This window comes from Physeter macrocephalus, chromosome 13 (genome assembly GCF_002837175.3).
Source record: "Physeter macrocephalus isolate SW-GA chromosome 13, ASM283717v5, whole genome shotgun sequence".
Lineage (NCBI taxonomy): Eukaryota > Metazoa > Chordata > Mammalia > Artiodactyla > Physeteridae > Physeter > Physeter macrocephalus.
Window position 1 is genome coordinate 16,891,895 of NC_041226.1, and position 18,404 is coordinate 16,910,298.

Sequence of the window (18,404 nt, forward strand, 5' to 3'; positions counted from 1 at the left end):
CTTCCCCAGGTGGGCAGGGATTTGGGACTTTTTTTCACTAATGTATCTCCAACATCCAGAGCAGTAACTAGTGTTCAAATAATACTTGTTGAATTATTACAAAGATTAATGTATAGGGCTGTTCAGAGCATCTTTATTTATAAAAGTAAAACATCTAGAAATAAAATATCTAGTAATAAGAAAATAAATCATGATACATCCATGGGATGGAATATTATGCACTTATTAAAAGTCATATTGAAAACATTATTTAATGAAAAATTCTTACATTATATTAGGTGGGAAAAAAGGATAGAAAAAATATATATAAAAGACTCTAATTCTATTTAAAATATAAAGGAGGGAATATATACTAAAATGTTCTCAGTGGCTATATCTGTGTAGTGAGATTAAAGGTGAATTTTGTTTTCTCTGTTATTTTTGCATTTTGTAAATTTTTGACAAATTCTTTTAAACAAAATTTAAAGTTAGAAAATTGTAAAGCTTTGAAGAAAAATACTTCCTTATTCAGATGTTTTATTCTATTCTTCTTTAGTCTGAATGAATTTCTCACTTCAATTAGGGATATTATTCGCACTTATCTTTTGGCACTGATTAGACTGCTTAGTATTATGTATCTTTATTTGCTCTACTAGGCCCTACGCTTTCTGAAATCAGAAATCATTTCTTGGGCTTCCCTGGTGGCGCAGTGGTTGAGAGTCCGCCTGCCGATGCAGGGGACGCAGGTTCGTGCCCCGGTCCGGGAAGATCCCACATGCCGCGGAGCGGCTGGGCCCGTGAGCTGTGGCCGCTGAGCCTGCGCGTCCGGAGCCTGTGCTCCGCAACGGGAGAGGCCACAGCAGTGAGAGGCCCGCGTACCACAAAAAAAAAAAAAAAAAAAAAAGAAATCATGTCTTACTCATAATTTTCAGAGCCTACAATACCTGTCTCTACATTCAATAACTGTTTGAAAGAAAAAATATTTTAAAATGTTTTAATAGCTAGAAATAATGTATAGTGTTAGTTGCTTAGGGAAACCATCAAATCATGTAATTTTCTTTTATTGATCTGATGTCCCTCATGACTGCCTTGAAAATACTCAGGTTTAAAGCCATGTCGGAATGATGACTATGGTTCTGGCTCAAGACAGCTACATAGGAAGACCTTGAACTCACTTCCTGCCATGGACACAATGTATCTACAGCTGTATATAGAACAATATCCTCTGAACAAAAACCTAAAAACTGGTGGAGCAACCCCTTCACGTGAGGCAAACCAGAGGGAAACCACATTGAAGCAGGTAGAAAGGCTGAGGCACAATCTCACTGTAATTCCCACCCCTGGCATGGCGACCTATAATCAGGAGGGAACCCAAAACCTAGAGCTTCTTCCTGAGGAGTGAAGGGTTCATACCCGACATCGGGCACCCCAGTTTTTAAAACCAGCACCTGAGAGAATGATGACTACAGTACAAGCATTTTTACCTCTCTGTTGGTAAAAATTATTTACATATTTTTCTAGTTGCTGGTACATTACATGAAAACTTCTGATTCTGGAGTAAACCTGGGCATGATGGTAGATTTCAGGACTGACACATTAAGGTAGTTAGGCCAGGCTGGTGTTACAAAGAGACCATGGGACAAATGGATCCAAAACACATGGCGCAAATATGACAAGTTTGTTTCTTGCTCTTAAGGATGGATGTTCTTGGTTGGCAGGCAGGTTTCTTCCACCCATTTAGAGTCCCCGTGTCTTCCATTTTATGGCTTCCCAGGTTATACAGCATATGCACTGGATGCTAATTGTATTTACTAATCTCTGCCACCTGTAGGTTAGGTTGTAGGTTCAGTGAGGGCATAGAATTGCCGGATTCAGCAAACAAAAATACAGGATGCCCAGTTAAACTTGAATTTCAGATGAACAACACATAATTTTTTTCTTATGAATTTATTTTATTTATTTTTGGCTCCACTGGGTCTTCGTTGCTGCGTGTGGGCTTTCTCTAGTTGCAGCAAGCAGTGGCTGCTGTTCCTTGCGGTGGCTTCTCTTGTAGAGGAGCACGGGCTCTAGGTGTGTGGGCTTCAGTAGTTGTGGCTCACGGGCTCTAGAGCACAGGCTCAGTAGTTGTGGTGCACGGGCTTCGTTGCTCCGTGGCATGTGGGATCTTCCCAGACCAGGGCTTGAACCTGTGTCCCCTGCATTGGCAGGCAGATTCTTAACCACTGCTCCACCAGGGAAGCCCACACATAATTTTTTTAGTATAAGTATGTTCCACATAATATTAGGTACATAATTATACTAAAAAAGTATGCATTATCTGAAATTCCAGTTTAATTGTGGGTCCTGTATTTTATCTGGCAACTCTCTGAGGGTAGCGAGTGGGTCTATCTCATTTAACACTGAATCCCCAGAATCTTAAAAAAATTTTTTTTATTAGAGTATAGTTGATTAACAATGTTGTGTTAGTTTCTGCTGTACAGCAAAGTGAATCAGTTATACCTATACATATATCCACTTTTTTTTTTTTTTTTTTTTTTTGGCTGCACTGGGTCTTTGTTGCTGCGCGTGGACTTTCTCTAGTTGCGGCGAGCAGGGGCTTCTCATTGCGGTGGCTTCTTTTGTTGTGGAGCATGGGCTCTAAGCGCGTGGGCTTCAGTAGTTGTGGCAGGCGGCCTCAGTAGTTGTGGCTCGTGGGCTCCAGAGCATAGGCTCAGTAGTTGTGGGGCACGGGCTCAGTTGTGCCGCGGCATGTGGGATCTTCCCGGACCAGGGCTCGAACCCGTGTCCCCTGCATTGGCAGGCGGATTCTTAACCACTGCGCCACCAGGGAAGCCCTATCCATTCTTTTTTAGATTCTTTTCCCATATAGGCCATTACAGAGTACTGAGAAGAGTTCCCTGTGCTATACAGTAGGTCCTTATTAGTTATCCATTTTATATAGTAGTGTGTATTTGTCAATCCCAGTCTCCCAATTTATCCCTCCCCATTGAATCCCCAGAATCTAAAACTGTACCTGTTGACTTTAAGATAAATAAATCTCTCAAAAATATTTAATGAATAATTGGTATTCTGCCTGTCAGGGAGAACATATATTAGCAAAGAATACTTATTATTATTAATTAGAACAATACTGGTATTAGTAAGAACATGTATTATCAGCCAAAAATAGTTATTATTAATACTACTTGTTATCAAAATACTTAAGTATCAGCAAAGAATACTTACCAACAGATAAGACTTTAAAATGTATCAGCATTTCAAACTACAAATGTTTTCAGTAAATGGATAAAATCTGTCTTCCCCTAGATATCTGCACAGCTCTGCCTCTCACTTCTTTCAGGTCTCTACTCAAATGTCATTTTCTCAATGATGTCTTCCCTGTTCTCTATATCTAAAGCGGCAGCCCTTCCTCCTCTGTAACACTGTTACCTTTCCTGCTTTAGTCTTCCTCCTTCACACTTAGAGTGAACATACTATACTTATCTTTATTGCCTCCCTCCCCCGCTAGAATGTAAACTTCATAAGGACAGGCATTTTCCAACCTGTTTTAGTCACTGCTAAATTTCTAGCTGCTGCACATACTAGAGATTCAATAAATATTTGTTGAACCAATGACTGAATAAACACCATTGGTTCTTATTAGAATTTATAGTTACCAGTAGTTTGATATTCACTTCACATGATGCAAGATGGATTTAATCTCACAATATCATGATTCTGCCTGCATCTACTCAGTTCACCAAGTCCTATCAATTCATGGAGTCTATCACCTCCATGTCTTTTATTTGTTTATTTTTCTATAAATAATATATCACCTCCATGCCTTTTATTTATTTATTTTTCTATAGATTATTTTAAAATTTTTTTATGTTTTTAAATTTATTTATTTTTGGCTGCGTTGGGTCTTTGTTGCTGCATGCGGGCTTTCTCTAGTTGCGGCTAGTAGGGGCTGCTCTTTGTTGCAGTGCGCGGGCTTCTCATTGCAGTGGCTTCTCTTGCTGTGGAGCACAGGCTCTAGGCGCGTGGGCTTCAGTAGTTGTGGCACGCGGGCTTAGTTGCTCTGGGCATGTGGGATCTTTCCAGAACAGGGCTCGAACCCGTGTCCCCTGCATTGGCAGGTGGATTCTTAACCACTGCGCCACCAGGGAAGTCCCCATGTCTTTTATAACACCTGCCTTACCTTACTGTCCCTGTTTCACATCCACAGTGATTCCTATTTGTTGCCTGAATTAAGGCAGAAATTGCCTAATTGGTCTCCTTGCTTACTGTATTCCCATTCTAATCCATCCTCCCAATTGTTACTGAAGTTATCTTTCTAAAATGAGGTTCTGATTATATTACTCCCTTAGCACAAAACTCTGTCTTCCTATCACCCGAAGATAAAATTCAAAATTTCTTGCTTGGACACATGAAACCCTTGATGTGGTCCAGCCTCAACTCCTGCCACTCTTCCACACACATGTTCCAGCCCCATGGATTTCTGTCTGCTCAAATGTCACTTTGTGAGATTAGCTGCTCTAGCCTCAGTACTCACAGAGCTCTTTGTATATTCTAATGATGCTTATCTTAAAAGCTACAAGCACTAAATAGTATTTCACCGATTTTTTTTAAAAAAATGTTTTTTTGGCTGCACCGGTCTTAGTTGTGGCAGGAAGGACCTAGTTCCTTGACCAGGGATTGAAACCAGGCCCCCTGCATTGGGAGCGCGGAGTCTTAACCACTGGACCGAGGTAGGTAGGTGATCAAAAGATAATTTTTTTTTTAAAATTTATTTATTTGGCTGTGCTGGATCCTAGTCGCGGCATGCATAAGGGATCCAGTTCCCTGACCAGGGATGGAAACCAGGCCCCCTGCATTGGGAGCGCGGAGTCTTAACCACTGGACCACCAGAGAAGTCCCAGCATTTCACCGATTTTAAAATGTACATTGCTTTCTCTTTTAACATCTCGAAAATTGGAATTCCAATTTCAATAGTTGCATCTTATAATGCTGTCACCAGAAGGCAGTTGTGATGTAGCTGTCATAGCCTGTACATGCACAAACTTCATGATTATTCTTGGTGGCACAATGAGGCGATTGCAAACCTTAGACATTTTAGTCAACTAACCGTTTAAAGGACATAAATCCTGTTTGTGGCCTGAAAACCTTTCATTGACACCTTCTAGTTGGATCAAGAAAGCACCAGAATCAAAACTTGTGGAATGGAAGCTAATGGTTTAGAAGAAAATACTGAAGACAATAGTGGAGTATTCTTTTAAAACATGTTGTATCACTAATGCTCCTGGTTGGTAGAATTCAGTACAGTATGGAAAAATTCTAATTGATGAGAAAGCAATATGTCTTAAGTTTATTTACTTTTATTTTTAATTCTTTTGTTGCACCGTTTGGCTTGTGGGATCTTAGTTCCCCAACAAGGGATTGAACCTGGGGCCCTGAAGTGAAAGCGCCCAGTCCTAACCACTGGACCGCCAGGGAATTCCCATGTTGTAGTTTAATTAGCAGCATTTTTTTTTTCTTTCAGTGCCCCAAAGTAACGGCATTTCTTAGAACCGTGGTGTCTCAGAATTGATAAAATATGGTATCTTATCTTGCATTTTCAAAACACTCTTCTAAGACAGGTCTGGTTGTATCATGCCTGGGGTCTGCTGACATCGTAAGAGTGTATTCCATTTTTCTGTCTCCTTTCCATTAAACTATAAACTCTCTATGGCTTACCATAGTAATAGAGTTTCAATAGTGCCTGTCACATAGTAGGTGGGCTATTAATAGTTGTTTAAATAATTACTACTATGTTCATGCTCCTTTGATAGAGAAACTGTTCCACTTTGGTTCTAATTCTCAGTTTGGGTATGTTCATTTTCAGTACTCATCTTGAATCGCCTGAGTCGTCCAACTATTACTGTGAAATGCTGCTCGTTGGAAAGGTCTAATTTCTTGTTAATAGTAGTCCCTAGTAGCATTTTTCTCTGAGGATTGACATTATATAATTATATAATTGGTATTATATAATATTATAAATTAGGATGACCAAAATTAAATTTCCTTATATATTATTTGAATACTTTCTGCTGCATAATTTCACATCTAATTTTTTATGCTCATTACTTCATTTTTTTTGGATGTTCTCGACCTCTCAACATCACTCTTGTGATCTCAAAGAGTAAAACAGAGAGCTGAGGAAATGAATGGTAAGAAAGCCAAAAGAAAGTTTGTTAGGTTACGTGTGAGGAACACTAAGTTCATCTGATTATTCTTTTCAGATGGTACAACCAGATACCATAAGCCAAGTCATTGGCACGTAATTATTTTTAAACCGTGTTACCCTGCTTAGTTTAAAATAATTTAAAAGGGCTCTGGTTGGCTCCTACAAATGAATATAATTCATCAGTTCTTAATTGTTAGAATAGCTCCATTTCAACAATTTAGGCTATTGTTTAAGCCAGAGTCACCATTCTTTCAGAGGGTTTTGTATAATTAATTCATTCCCTTTTAAATCGGAGCCATAGCATTTGGGCAGCATTCCTTTAAAAACAGCAGCAAAGAGCATGTTTTCTCCCACATACTTCTTCCCACCAATGTCCTCCCAGAAAAGTCTTCTCTAATCCCTTAGACTGCAACAGCACAAGGCTTAGCACACCCTACTCCAACTAGTTTTCCCTCTAGCATTGCAAGAGTTCACTGTTTCTTCAGTTGAGTCTGATGAAATAGTTGGCTTGCATTTGGGGGCCATGTTTTAGAAAAATAAGCCTGCATATAACCAGAATCTTTCTGGAATCACATTCTAGAATCACAGAGACTGAGTGAAGAAGAGATTCATGTTGCCCATCTTGTGCTTCCTGCAAGGCCTAAGCTCATTGAGGGGAACAGTGGGAGTCTCCGGCATTATTTTGTTTTCTCTTTTTCCTTTGTGTCAAACATAGTTGAATTCAAGCAATTTAAATATGCATGTGATGAAACTCCACTGTTATCTATATTGGTGTCACATTTATAGTTTTTTTCCCTTTTAGTTTGCAGATTTATTTTAGGATTTTTAAGAAATGTAATAACTCTAAGGGTATGTGAATTTTTAAAGTTATTTACTGAGTACTAATAGATGCTAGACACATGTACTTTAAGCCTATAGCTCTTAACCAGCATTATTTAAGATTCACCTGAATAGCTTTTTAAAAAATGAGAGGTGGAGGGCCCATCCCAATTCTACTGTATCACTTTCCTCTGGGTTTGGGGATTTGGTACATTCATTTTTATTTTTAAGCCCTATTGATAATGCTGATGTGCATCTCCTGGCGCAGAACCACTAATTTAAGCCATCACCAACTCATAGCTTAATTGCCAACCAGAGTCACTAAGAATAAACTTGGCCTATTTCACAATTTTGTCTAGGGATCACTCGTCAATGCTTCCTGGTTTTGGACTGCCTCTTGATTTGCTGCCTATGTACGTCCTGATTTTTTTCCTGTTCTGCCTTGGGGCCTTGCCTTCCAGCACTTCTGGGCCTCTGAACTGGAAACCTGGCCTTTGATCTCAGGTGCCACCACAAGCATAGGTTCTGGTTATAGGCTCCAGGTTGGCTCCTTGGACTTGGCTCTCCTGATCTTTGCATCTAATCCTGGCTCTACCGTACACCTCCACTTATGACCCTACTGCAACAATCTGCCAACTCCATGGAGTCAGGGAGGAAGACCATGGTGACTCCGTTGGAAATGATTTCAAGTAATGGCAATAGGTAAGGTCATTATTAATGCATGTTCATCTACCTCACTCGTCTAGTTCGATTCCCTTCAAACACTGCTTTGTACTCAGCACCCTAACTAAAAACTCCAATTTATATGGAAAAAAATTCTTAGCCTGGAATAAAGGCCCTCTACCATCCAGACCTGACCTACCTTTCTGGATCTTATACTGTTCTTCATGTACCTGGTGCTCCAGCCTAGCTGAACTTGATTGTTCCCCAGGAAGCCATTGGCAATGCTGTGCTAACTTCCTTTCTTTACTACATTTTCAACGTCTAGAAGGAGTTTTCACCAGCAGCTTCTTTTCCTTTACCCACATACCCAAATCCTACCGATCTTTTAAAGCAGTGTTTCTCAAACCTGAGAAACGTAAAAAAGAAATTATGATTCCAGAAAATACATTTTCTGAAAGGCAGGAGTCCACAGAGCACAGTTTGAAAGCACTGATAGAGAAATCTGAAGACCAACTCTATGAAAATCTTTCAGTTGCAAATTATCACTTTGAAAGAAAAAATTTGTCTTTAATAAAACAATTGTATATTGTCATTAAAATGAAAACAAAAAATTTAAAGTATCAAAAAACTCTAATTCTTATCTCCAGGGTCTAGGATCCCAGTTTGAGAAACATTGCTTTAAGGCACCGCTTAAACTTACTGACCCTGGAAAATGTTCTTTCATTACCCTAAGGAAATAAATTTTTCTCTTTTCTGAATTATTTAGTATCTAATCACTTTTTACTCTGTAGTAGCTAACAATATGTAGGCAATATTCTTCTAGAAAAACCACAAACTGTTTGAAGGCAGGGACAATATTTTTTTTTTTTTTTTTTTTTTTTTTTTTTGTGGTATGCGGGCCCCCCTCTGCCGCCTCAGCGGCCACGGCTCACCGGCCCAGCCGCTCCGCGGCACGCGGGATCCTCCCGGACCGGGGCGCGAACCCGGCTCCCCTGCATCGGCAGGCGGACGCGCAACCACCGCGCCACCAGGGAAGCCCAAGGGACAATATTTTAATTATATTTTAACTCCACTGGTCCTCAGCAAATATTGGATGTAAGCTCGCTACTCCACTTTATTTAGTAGTCCAAATCTCTTAAAAATATTTTACTCTTCTATGGCACATACAGAACGCCATATTACTGAATAGCCCTACTGTAAATTAACAAAAATTCAGAGGTTGTCTTAAATATTAGGAAAAGTCCGAGTTATAAAATTCAAAATTTAAAAGAAGTGCCACAAAACATGTCTGTTCTGTGTTAATGGTAATAGGAACAACTTCTTTGAGTGACCAGTAGGCAAATAATTAAGAATTTCAGGATAAACAATCGAAATGCTAGGCTAATAGGAGAGGCCCTATAAATCTCTACACAGTCTTATACGGGTCGTATGTCCCTAATTCAACTTGTATTTTAGGCAATGTCTTTAAGTTTTCAACTAGTATATTTGAGGCAACTTTTCCTCGGACATCATTTAGGAGAGGAATCATTATGCCATCGAGCCTGATGACAGGGGCTGGTTTTGTCCGAGAACGTCTGCCTTCAGGCAGTATTTGGATCGAGTCTGAGACAGCATAGAATGCAAGGAAAGAGCACTGGCAGGGTTATGGAGAACCCATGCTATGTGTCACCTGGGCAAGCCAAGTCAGTTTGTTCATCTAAAAACAAGACTAATGGACGCTGCTTTTCTAAGGCCCCTTTTAGCTCTGAGATTGATACTCTGTGGCCCTAAGTAAACATGGCTTGTGAGAGGTTATTTCTTTGGGTAGGACGGGTTATTTTTCCCCGAGTATAAAAAGGGCAATAAACTGTTTATCGATATTTGAGTCTTCCCCCGCTGCCCTTTTAGGGCTGAGTTCGGAAAAAAAGGGATTGTTCCCTTTCTGGTAGGTCCTCCAACGAGGGCCCCTGGCTAGGTCCAGCCCTCACCCTCGGTCACTGCCCAAGGCCGAGCGAGGCTGCGGGCGGGGCTCGCCCCTCGTCCCCACTCCCCTACGGGAGCGGAGTGACTCGCGGAGATTAGTCCCTGGTCATAAACAACCTCTCACTTCCCTTCCCCCGCCCCGGGCCCGCCCGCGCTGGGGCCGGCCCTCCGAGGCCCAAGGAACCTCCTCCGATGACCGCAGGCCCCGAGCCCTCCTCCGGAGGATGACCGCCGGCCTGCCCTGACTCCTAACCGGGCGTTGGATCACTCTACTCATCCCCTCCTCACTCGCCCATTGGGGAAGGGGTTCGCTACAGCGACCTCAAAACAGGATCTGAGGCCAGCCTCCATTTCCCTTCCTCCGACCCCTATCACCTCCAACAGCCAAGGAGGGGCCGACGTGCCTCACGCGCAGACTCACGGCCGCGGCCACCCTGGGCGCGCCGACGCGGCCCCCGCCCCCATACCGCCGTCCTTCCGCGGGCTGTCCCCGCCCCTTCCCAGAGCCCGCCTCCGCGTCTGCCGGCCCGCCTGCTCTCCCCTCGCGCTCGCTCTCGCGCGCACCCGACGCTCCGCCTCCGCGCGTGCTCCATAACTGTTCCCGGAGCCAGCCTCCAAGCTTCCCCCTCCCCTGAGCTGTTTGAATATGCTAATAAGAGGCCAGGGACCAGCCATTAGATGAGCGGGGCGGTGCATCACGTGGCTAGAGGACGTGTCAGGGGCGGAGCCTCTGCAGCCCCTGCCCGAGTTAAAACCGGAGTGTGAGAGAGAAAAGCGCTTCAGTAGCGAGAGGGGCTGAGAAAGTGGTGACACCGCCGGGGTGCGGAGGGAGTCCCTGAAACTTCTCCCAACAGCCCCAGGGCCAATCTCCCCTCAGCCCACTCCCTTCTTCGCCAGCTCCCAGGTCCCCACTCCCTGCACCGGGGGTGGGGTTGGGAGCCAGGCCCGTCTCCCGCTGGGACACACACAGGGGCCGGGAGCGGGGACGGGACCCCCGAGGCGGGGGGGACGGACCGACAGACAGACGGCCGGGCGCCCGCCCCAGCGGGCAGGCAGGCAGGAGGAGGCGGAGGCGGGGGTACGACTGGGAGGACTGGGTCTGGGGAGTTTCCTCTCAACTATCGGGGGAGAAACTCCCCGCAGCCGGAGGAAAGACCCAGACCGTGTTTTCCTCCCGGGGGCCGCGCTTCCCCGCCCCGCGTAGCGGCGGTAGCCGCCGCCGCCACCGGCGCCTCCACCTCTACCATCTCCTCTTTCTCCACCACCTCGGGCCCCGGTGTCCCCGGCCAGCACTATGCCCATCTTACTGTTCCTGATAGACACGTCTGCCTCTATGAACCAGCGCAGCCATCTGGGCACCACCTACCTGGACACGGCCAAAGGCGCGGTAGAGACCTTCATGAAGGTACCGACTGACCGAGCCCGGGCGGCGACCCCGGTCCGGCGGCCCGCGGGCGGCAGGGGGTGGGGGAGGGCGGCCGGGGGCGGCGAGGCGGAGGTGTCGGGGACCTGACTGCGGGAGCTGCCGGGCTCGGGGACCCCCTCCCCCACCGCGCGGGCGGGCGGGCGGGCGCCGCAAGCCGGGCTCGGCCCGGGCCGGGGCTTCGGCCCTGGGCGGTGTGCGGGGGCCGATCTGTGTGTGGGGGGCGGCTGCGGCGTGTGCGGTACTGTGGGGGGCGGCGGGGCCGCTGGGCGCCCCTTCTCCGCCTGGTAACCTCGCCTCTGTGCTTCCCTCTCGCCCGCCCTGTTCCTCCTCCCGTCCCCCACCCGCTCTCCCGCAGCTCCGTGCCCGGGACCCCGCCAGCAGAGGAGACAGGTATATGCTGGTCACTTTCGAAGAGCCGCCCTATGCTATCAAGGTAACAGCCCCCGCCCCCCCCCTTCCCTTCCCTTCCCTGTTCCTTCCTCTCTCACCCTCCCCGCCCCCCCATTCACCCTTCATTATGCTCCCCTCCCCCACCCGCTGTGCTCCAGGCGCTGAGGTCTTTTCCCCTGCGGGCTCCCACCCCCTCCCCCGCTACGGAGCGTCCTGGCGCGGCGCGGAGTCGCCGGGCCACCGCCGTCCCCTCCCCAGCCCGGCCCGGCGGCGGCGGCGGCGGCGGCGGCGGCGGCGCTGCGATCAACATGGCCGACATTTCCCCTCCGCGGCGTGAGCGGCAGCAATGAACTGTGGGGGATATTTATTCAAGTTAGCCCGAGTGACAGCCGGGCCCGGCAGTGCCGAGCCTGGGTCTGCATTAAAGGGGAACCGGCCCGAGGCCGGGGCCGGGGGTGGGGGGCGGGCCGCGGGGCTGGGGCTGCGGGGTCTCCCCGAGAGGGCCGCGGGCCGGTGGGACAGCGCGCTAGGTGAACTTCACAAGTCCCGCTTACTTCTGCTTTCCACCAGTGTCTTTGCATCCCCGAATTCTGGGTATGAGGCTGGGGAGTACGCTTCCCGGGGAAGTTATAAAGTACGAAGGCTGGTAGCTGCTGAAAGCTGTAGAGCCAGCAGGTTTATTCTTGGCCCCCTTTGGAAGAGAGTTTCCTGAGCAGTGATGCGGTATTGACACGTTACCGAAAACCGTGCAGCAAAGTGAAGCAGCTCCTTGGTGAACGGCAGATTGTAACGGCCGTCCGTGTGCACATGGCTTTGAAAGATGAAAAAAAATTCTTACGTTTTTCTTTTCAGGCCGGATGGAAAGAAAACCATGCAACGTTTATGAATGAACTGAAAAACCTTCAGGCTGAAGGACTTACGACTCTTGGCCAATCCCTAAGGACAGCTTTTGATTTATTAAATTTAAATAGATTAGTAACTGGCATAGACAACTATGGGCAGGTAGGTTGACTCTTAAGGTGGAAAAACAGTTGATTTTTCTTTTTGTGGAAAAACAGTCCGGTCCCGAAACTATATAACGTGAAATACAAGTGTAAAACATTTCAGATTAAAATCCAGTATGCACATAATACAAAAGTGAAACTCTGACCACACTGTATATGGTTTTATAGCCCTCATTTTTTTTTCTTTTCTTAAAATGTATTTGTGTTCAGAATTCGAATCATTCTTTGCTATGAAGTTGACATAAATTTAGTTTTAATCCCTTAAAGTTCACTCAGGAAATAAACGGGAAAACATCCTGCCTCACCGCTCGGTTTCTCTGGTAGTCTGTCCACAGGCAATTGTGCCTCTCTTGCAATGACTGACAGACACTAGTTGATTAGTGGTCTTAAAATGTTAGAGAAAATTATTCAATTTGTTGTATCAGGGTTTAATTTAACCATATTGTGTAGCTCTGAAAGGTAAGAAGGTTTTCATTTTAGTGCACTAACTAGCTGAGTACATTAAGATTTCTCAGCTTTTGAGGTGTGTCCAATAAGGCACTATGCAGGAAGAATTCTGAAACCTTTCTTGAATTAAATGGCGGGTCCAGAGTTTTGTTTTAAAACTCCAAACCCTTGGAAAAGAGGCTGTTTGAAAATATGAAAGAACCCTTCCTTTCTCCCTTAACTTTCCCAGTTCCTCTGTTGCACTTGCTGTTAGCTCTTTGAAGATGAGACAAGACCATTAAATCACATGATGGTTCACTATGGGATAACGCAAGGTGGTCCATAATAACACTTTTTGAGATAACTGGCCTGGGAAGTGAAAGATACTGAAGAATGTGTAATGTTACACATAACAAAGGAATATTAAATCCAAGGAGTTCAGTTCCTGTGTTGTTCAAAGCACTATTACCGCGGTGATACTTTTAGGCACATATTTTGTTCTTGTTCCCAAGTTCCATGAGCCACGGTTTTCAGGAGTTTCACAAATTTCAGGGAAATTCTTCCCACAGCTACAGCTTTTGGTTTCTTTTATATAGAGAGAAGCAGAATTGTTCCCTTGTTTTAGAAATGTTTATGCTTTACTTTTTAAGGGTAACTATTCAGTGCCTGAACGTCTTTGGCTTTGGAAATGGTTGAATGTAGTCCTGTTGCATTTAAAGTATATGTTGCAACTTGGAGTCACTTTGTTTCTATCTTTACGGAATTATGGAATTGCCCTTCATATATTTTCTCACACGTTAATCTTTTTCTGTTTCCCCTTTCGTGCTGCTTTATTTTTCAGCTTTTAGTAAGTTGGGCAGATTTGCCATGAACTTTTCAGTTTGTTTCTTTAAAATAATGGATTTATTTCCCTTTCATTTAACTTTGTTATCTGTAGCTCTGTGCAGTCTTATTGCTTAAGGTTTTGATCTAAACTGAGTTCAAAGACAGATATGAAACTTGCCATTATTCAGTTCTCCTTATTTCCTTATTGGATATACTAACTGTTACTATTTGGTTGTCAGGTTGTCAAGTGTATAGCAGAACTACTAATTTCCTGTTCTTCTGCATCACATTTCATAAGTGGGAAAGGCATTTAGACATGTTTACCTTTTACCTCCTATTAAAAATATTTCTTAGGTGTTTCCTTAGAAAAAACTGATTGTCGTGGAGAGGCTGAGAACATTTGTAATTTAAACCCGCATTTTCCTTTTCCCAGTTGCCATCTTCCACCAGAGGATGCTTAAGTTCTTGTCTATAAAGCTCACAAAAAGTTTGAGGTTGAAGGTGGTCCTGCTGTGCTCTTACCACTTTGACCCAAGAGAAGAGCCCGGAGATAGGATGTTTTTGTATGTTAAGATTTATCAATTCAACAAGGGGGAGAGATTATGCCTTTCACTTATTTTGATGAATAAGCAAGGATGCACAAGGAGTAATATCCTGAATTGGCACATGAAAATGATACTAGCATGAAAGTAACCAAGGAAGCCACAATTTTCTAAATGAAAATGACAATGATTGAGTCTAATGATTATGATTCTCATGATTAATTAGAAGGAAACATCTTCCCAGAAGACATTTTTCATCATAAGATTTTTTCTTGCTGATTTAAATATACATTTTGTATTCAAAAAAAGGATAAATTATCAAGAATTTTGGATGTCTCAAATATTTAATATTGAATATAGTTCACATATTTTCTTCATAAGGTTATCTGCCTATTTTTTGTGGAGTACCAGTATTCTGTAACCTCAGTGTTTCTTGTAAATACTTCCCCTTTCATGCTCTGTATTAGGATCTTCGGAGCCCACAGTACTAAATGCTTGTATATAATCTCAGTAGTTGAAGGAAATGAGAAAAGGTGAGCTAGATGAAAGGGCATATTGATTTTATAGAACATCTAAAAACCTTTATATAAGTTTCTGAATAATTTTTCTTAAACACTTAAATGGGGTTTATATATATGTGTATCTGTATATTTATATAGATATTTCCACACGTGTTCCCACCACCCACATACATGCACGTATGTAGTTTCCATAATCAATTCCAAAAGTATTTTTAATATCTATATATTGCATAAGTTTAGTTGGCATACCTACAAATAAAACATCTTTGAGATATTAGCTAGGATACTAAGAACTTGCAGGGCATCAGTAAGGTTAAAGTAGCTGAGAAAAAAAATGATTCTTGGTGAATGTTTTCTCAAGCACTTTGGATATCTCACTAACAAGTTCCTTGCATATAGAAGTCCTTGTAAATATTTAATTTTGATAATCGGTACCATTTGCTGATACTTCTACAATCATGGAACAATGTGTAGTCAATCTTTTCTTTATAAATTATAGTAACTTATTAAATTGCTTATCCTTGCAGCTAAATTTGATAGATTTTTTTTTTTTTCACATGTATTCACCAGAGTTTCAAATAATGCTGATCTTTTGAGAGCCACTGAAAATTTGAACCTGCCTTAATATCTAAAGTTTGGACATAGAGGTCTGATTAAAGTTTCCTATGTAGATCGGTTTATTTTTCATACTTTTCCAAATTGTTCTATTTTCTGTCAATGTTTTCAACATTGTTTATTATTATTTTTTAAGTTAGGTTCCAGTTAGGTTTAGCTGCTAAATACTCCTGTGGCCTGCAGTTCATCATTTTTGTCACTGGACTGATTCCACACTCCTACTACTGAATATACTAGTACTGATTCAGTTGTTCTAGGACTTAGAATGGTACCTGACCTACTACTGTATGCCTTTGGTGAAGACAATCCTTGAGTAATACCATAAAAGGAAGTATAATATGTGTTTAATTTTTTGAGGGTTTTCTATTCCAAGTGTTTACCTCATTGAAAAATGGTGGCTTTTAGACATCATCAAATTGAATGAATCTTAGGGAGAATGTTAGCCAGTTTTATTCTTCAGCATAAAGAGCTATTTGTGAATTTAGCAGATAATTCAGGTAGATTTCTAATAATGCTGCTTTTTTCCCTTTACCGAAGCAGCAGTACCCATTTAGTTCTCAGGTAGTACATAATAAAGGCTTCTCTTTTAATGTCGGTAGGTGAAGTAATGAAAACTTGATTCCCATTTGGGTTTTTGGTTTCCTTTAGGCTATCAAGAAATATGTAAACAATAGTTTGGTATTTATTGACCTATAGATATCTTTTCAAAAGAAAGTAGATTATTATACTGGAACATTCTGTGCTGAATATGAACTGGAGACATTTTTTAAGTCTCTGAACTTTTTTTTTCTAATTTTTAAATTGTGGTAAAAAACGTAACATCAAATTTACCATCCTAACCATTTTTAAATCTACAGTTCAGTAGTGTTAAGTATATTCACATTATTGTGCAACCAATTTCCAGAACATTTTCGTCTTTCAAAACTGAAAGTCCTTTCAAAACAATAACTCCTCATTTCCCCCTAACCTCAGCCCCTGGCAATCAAAGAACGGCACCATTTTACTTTCTGTTTCTATGAATTTGACTACTCTAGAGATGCCACCTATAAGTGGAATCATACAGTATTTGTCTTTTTGTGACTGGCTTATTTTACTTAGCATAATGTCCTCAAGGTTCATACATGTAGCATGTGTTGGGATTTCATTTCTTTTTATGGCTAAATAATATTCCATTGTATGTGTATACCACATTTAAAAATTTTTTTTGTATATACCACATTTTGCCTACCCATTAATCTGTTGATGGACACTTTGGTTGCTTCCACCTCTTGGCTGTTGTGAATAATGCTGCTATGAACATGGGGTAAATGTCTCTAGAGATCCTGCTTTCAGTTCTTCTGGATATATACCCTGAAGTGGAATTGCTAGATTGTATGGTAATTCTATTTTAAAAAATGTAAGGAAATGCCATATTGTTCTCCATAAAGTTTGCACTATTTTATATTCCCACCAATAATGCACAAGAATTTCAATTTCTCCACATCCTTGATAACACTATTTTCCTTTTTTCTAATATTAGCCATCCTAATGGATTTGAAGTGATATCTCATTGGTTTATTTGCATTTACCTAGTTATTATTTATATTGTACATCTCTTCATATGCTGAGTGGACTTTTGTATACTGGCTTTGGAGAAATGTCTGTTCAAGACCTTTGCTTATTTTTTAATTGTTATTTTTTTCCATTGTTGGTAGGAGTTCTTTAAATATTCTGGATATTAACCCCTTATCAGATGTGCAATTTGCAGATTTTTCTCCCATTCCATGGGCTGCCTTTTCACTCTGTTGATTGTCCTTTTTACAGAAGTTTTAATTTTTAATGTATTCCAATATATCTATTTTTTATTTTGCTGCCTTTGCTTTTAGTGTTATATCCAAGAAATCATTGCCAAATCCTGTGTATTGACGCTTTCCCCCTATATTTTCTTTCAGGAGTTTTAGTTTTATGTCTTACATTTACATCTTTAATCCATTTTGAGTTAATTTTGGTATATGGTGTAGAATGAAGTAAGCTTCATTCTTTTGCATGTGGACATCCAGTATTACCAACACCATTTGTTGAAGAGACTGTCCTTTTCCCTTTGAAAGGTCTTGGCGAGCGCCTGAACTTAAGCCTCCTGAAATTATTTTCAGTAATTACTGATGGATAGGGGACTGTATAGTCAAACTTGCTTAAATGTTTTTTCTCCATCTTTAATTGTGTAAAAGAAGAGCAATGGCTAGGAATGTGAAAATTGGATTCCAATTCTGACCTTGACATTGAATTACTATGACACATTGGGCAGTCACTTTACTGCCCTGTGCCTCTGCTTCTTCGTTTCCCAAATTGCCAGTAATGAAGCCATTTATACCCTTAGAGAATCGATGAGAGTCTGAAATGGAAGGGTGTATTAAAATGTAATTTAAAAATTATGAAGTGCTCAGTAGACACAAAGCATACTTTTTCTCCCCTCCATAGATTATTCACCTCTGGTTTTCTCTTATTTTTCACCTTTGAATTTGAAATTAGTTATAAAAATCTAGTGATATTTAAAGCTGATTTTTATTACATGCTTTGAAATCTGTTAGTAGCATATTAAGTATGTATATATTTTTCGCAGGGGGGGCTTTATATTGCTTCCTGGGGAAGGAGTGTGAAAGGTAAATATAACTTGATCAAAGTTGTCTTAATGGCAGTTGATAAGCATGGGATAAAGTACAAGGGTGGTATTTTTTAAAAAAACAATGTTTAATGAAAACTGGATGAATATCAATTAGCAGATAAGTCAGAAAGTCATTTTTTCATAGGAATACAAGTTAGAAAAGGAACCCTTAGAAGGCAAAAGCACATGTTTTAGGATTCTTTCAAATAGGGAGCTCCCCCTAGTGCGTTTAAGATGAGATTTACACAAGTTTGATATGCAAGGAACTTTTGAGGAGCACATCTATTAGGTAGATCAAGGGATTTTTTTTTTTTTTTTTTTTTTTTTTGCGGTACACGGGCCTCTCACTGTTGTGGCCTCTCCCGTTGTGGAGCACAGGCTCCGGA

At 42.1% G+C, this 18,404-nt stretch overlaps 1 protein-coding gene across 6 annotated transcripts in view; it reads left to right on the forward strand.

The window, feature by feature from the left end:
* The first annotated feature begins 10,418 nt into the window (after positions 1-10,418).
* Positions 10,419-18,404, forward strand: part of INTS6 (integrator complex subunit 6) — a 110,928-nt gene continuing 102,942 nt past the window's right edge. For 4 of the 6 annotated variants that reach the window (XR_003682505.2, XR_008618943.1, XM_028497279.2 and 1 more), the window contains exons 1-3: positions 10,419-11,033; positions 11,410-11,487; positions 12,297-12,446. Coding sequence is in view for 4 of the 6 variants with exons in the window: in XM_028497279.2 (XP_028353080.1) it covers positions 10,923-11,033; positions 11,410-11,487; positions 12,297-12,446 (339 nt within the window). In the remaining 2 variants the exon portion in view is untranslated. Of the gene's footprint in view, positions 11,034-11,409; positions 11,488-11,645; positions 11,778-12,296; positions 12,447-18,404 lie in introns of those variants that run through there. The other 2 variants (XM_028497280.2, XM_055089315.1) reach the window with 2 other exon arrangements.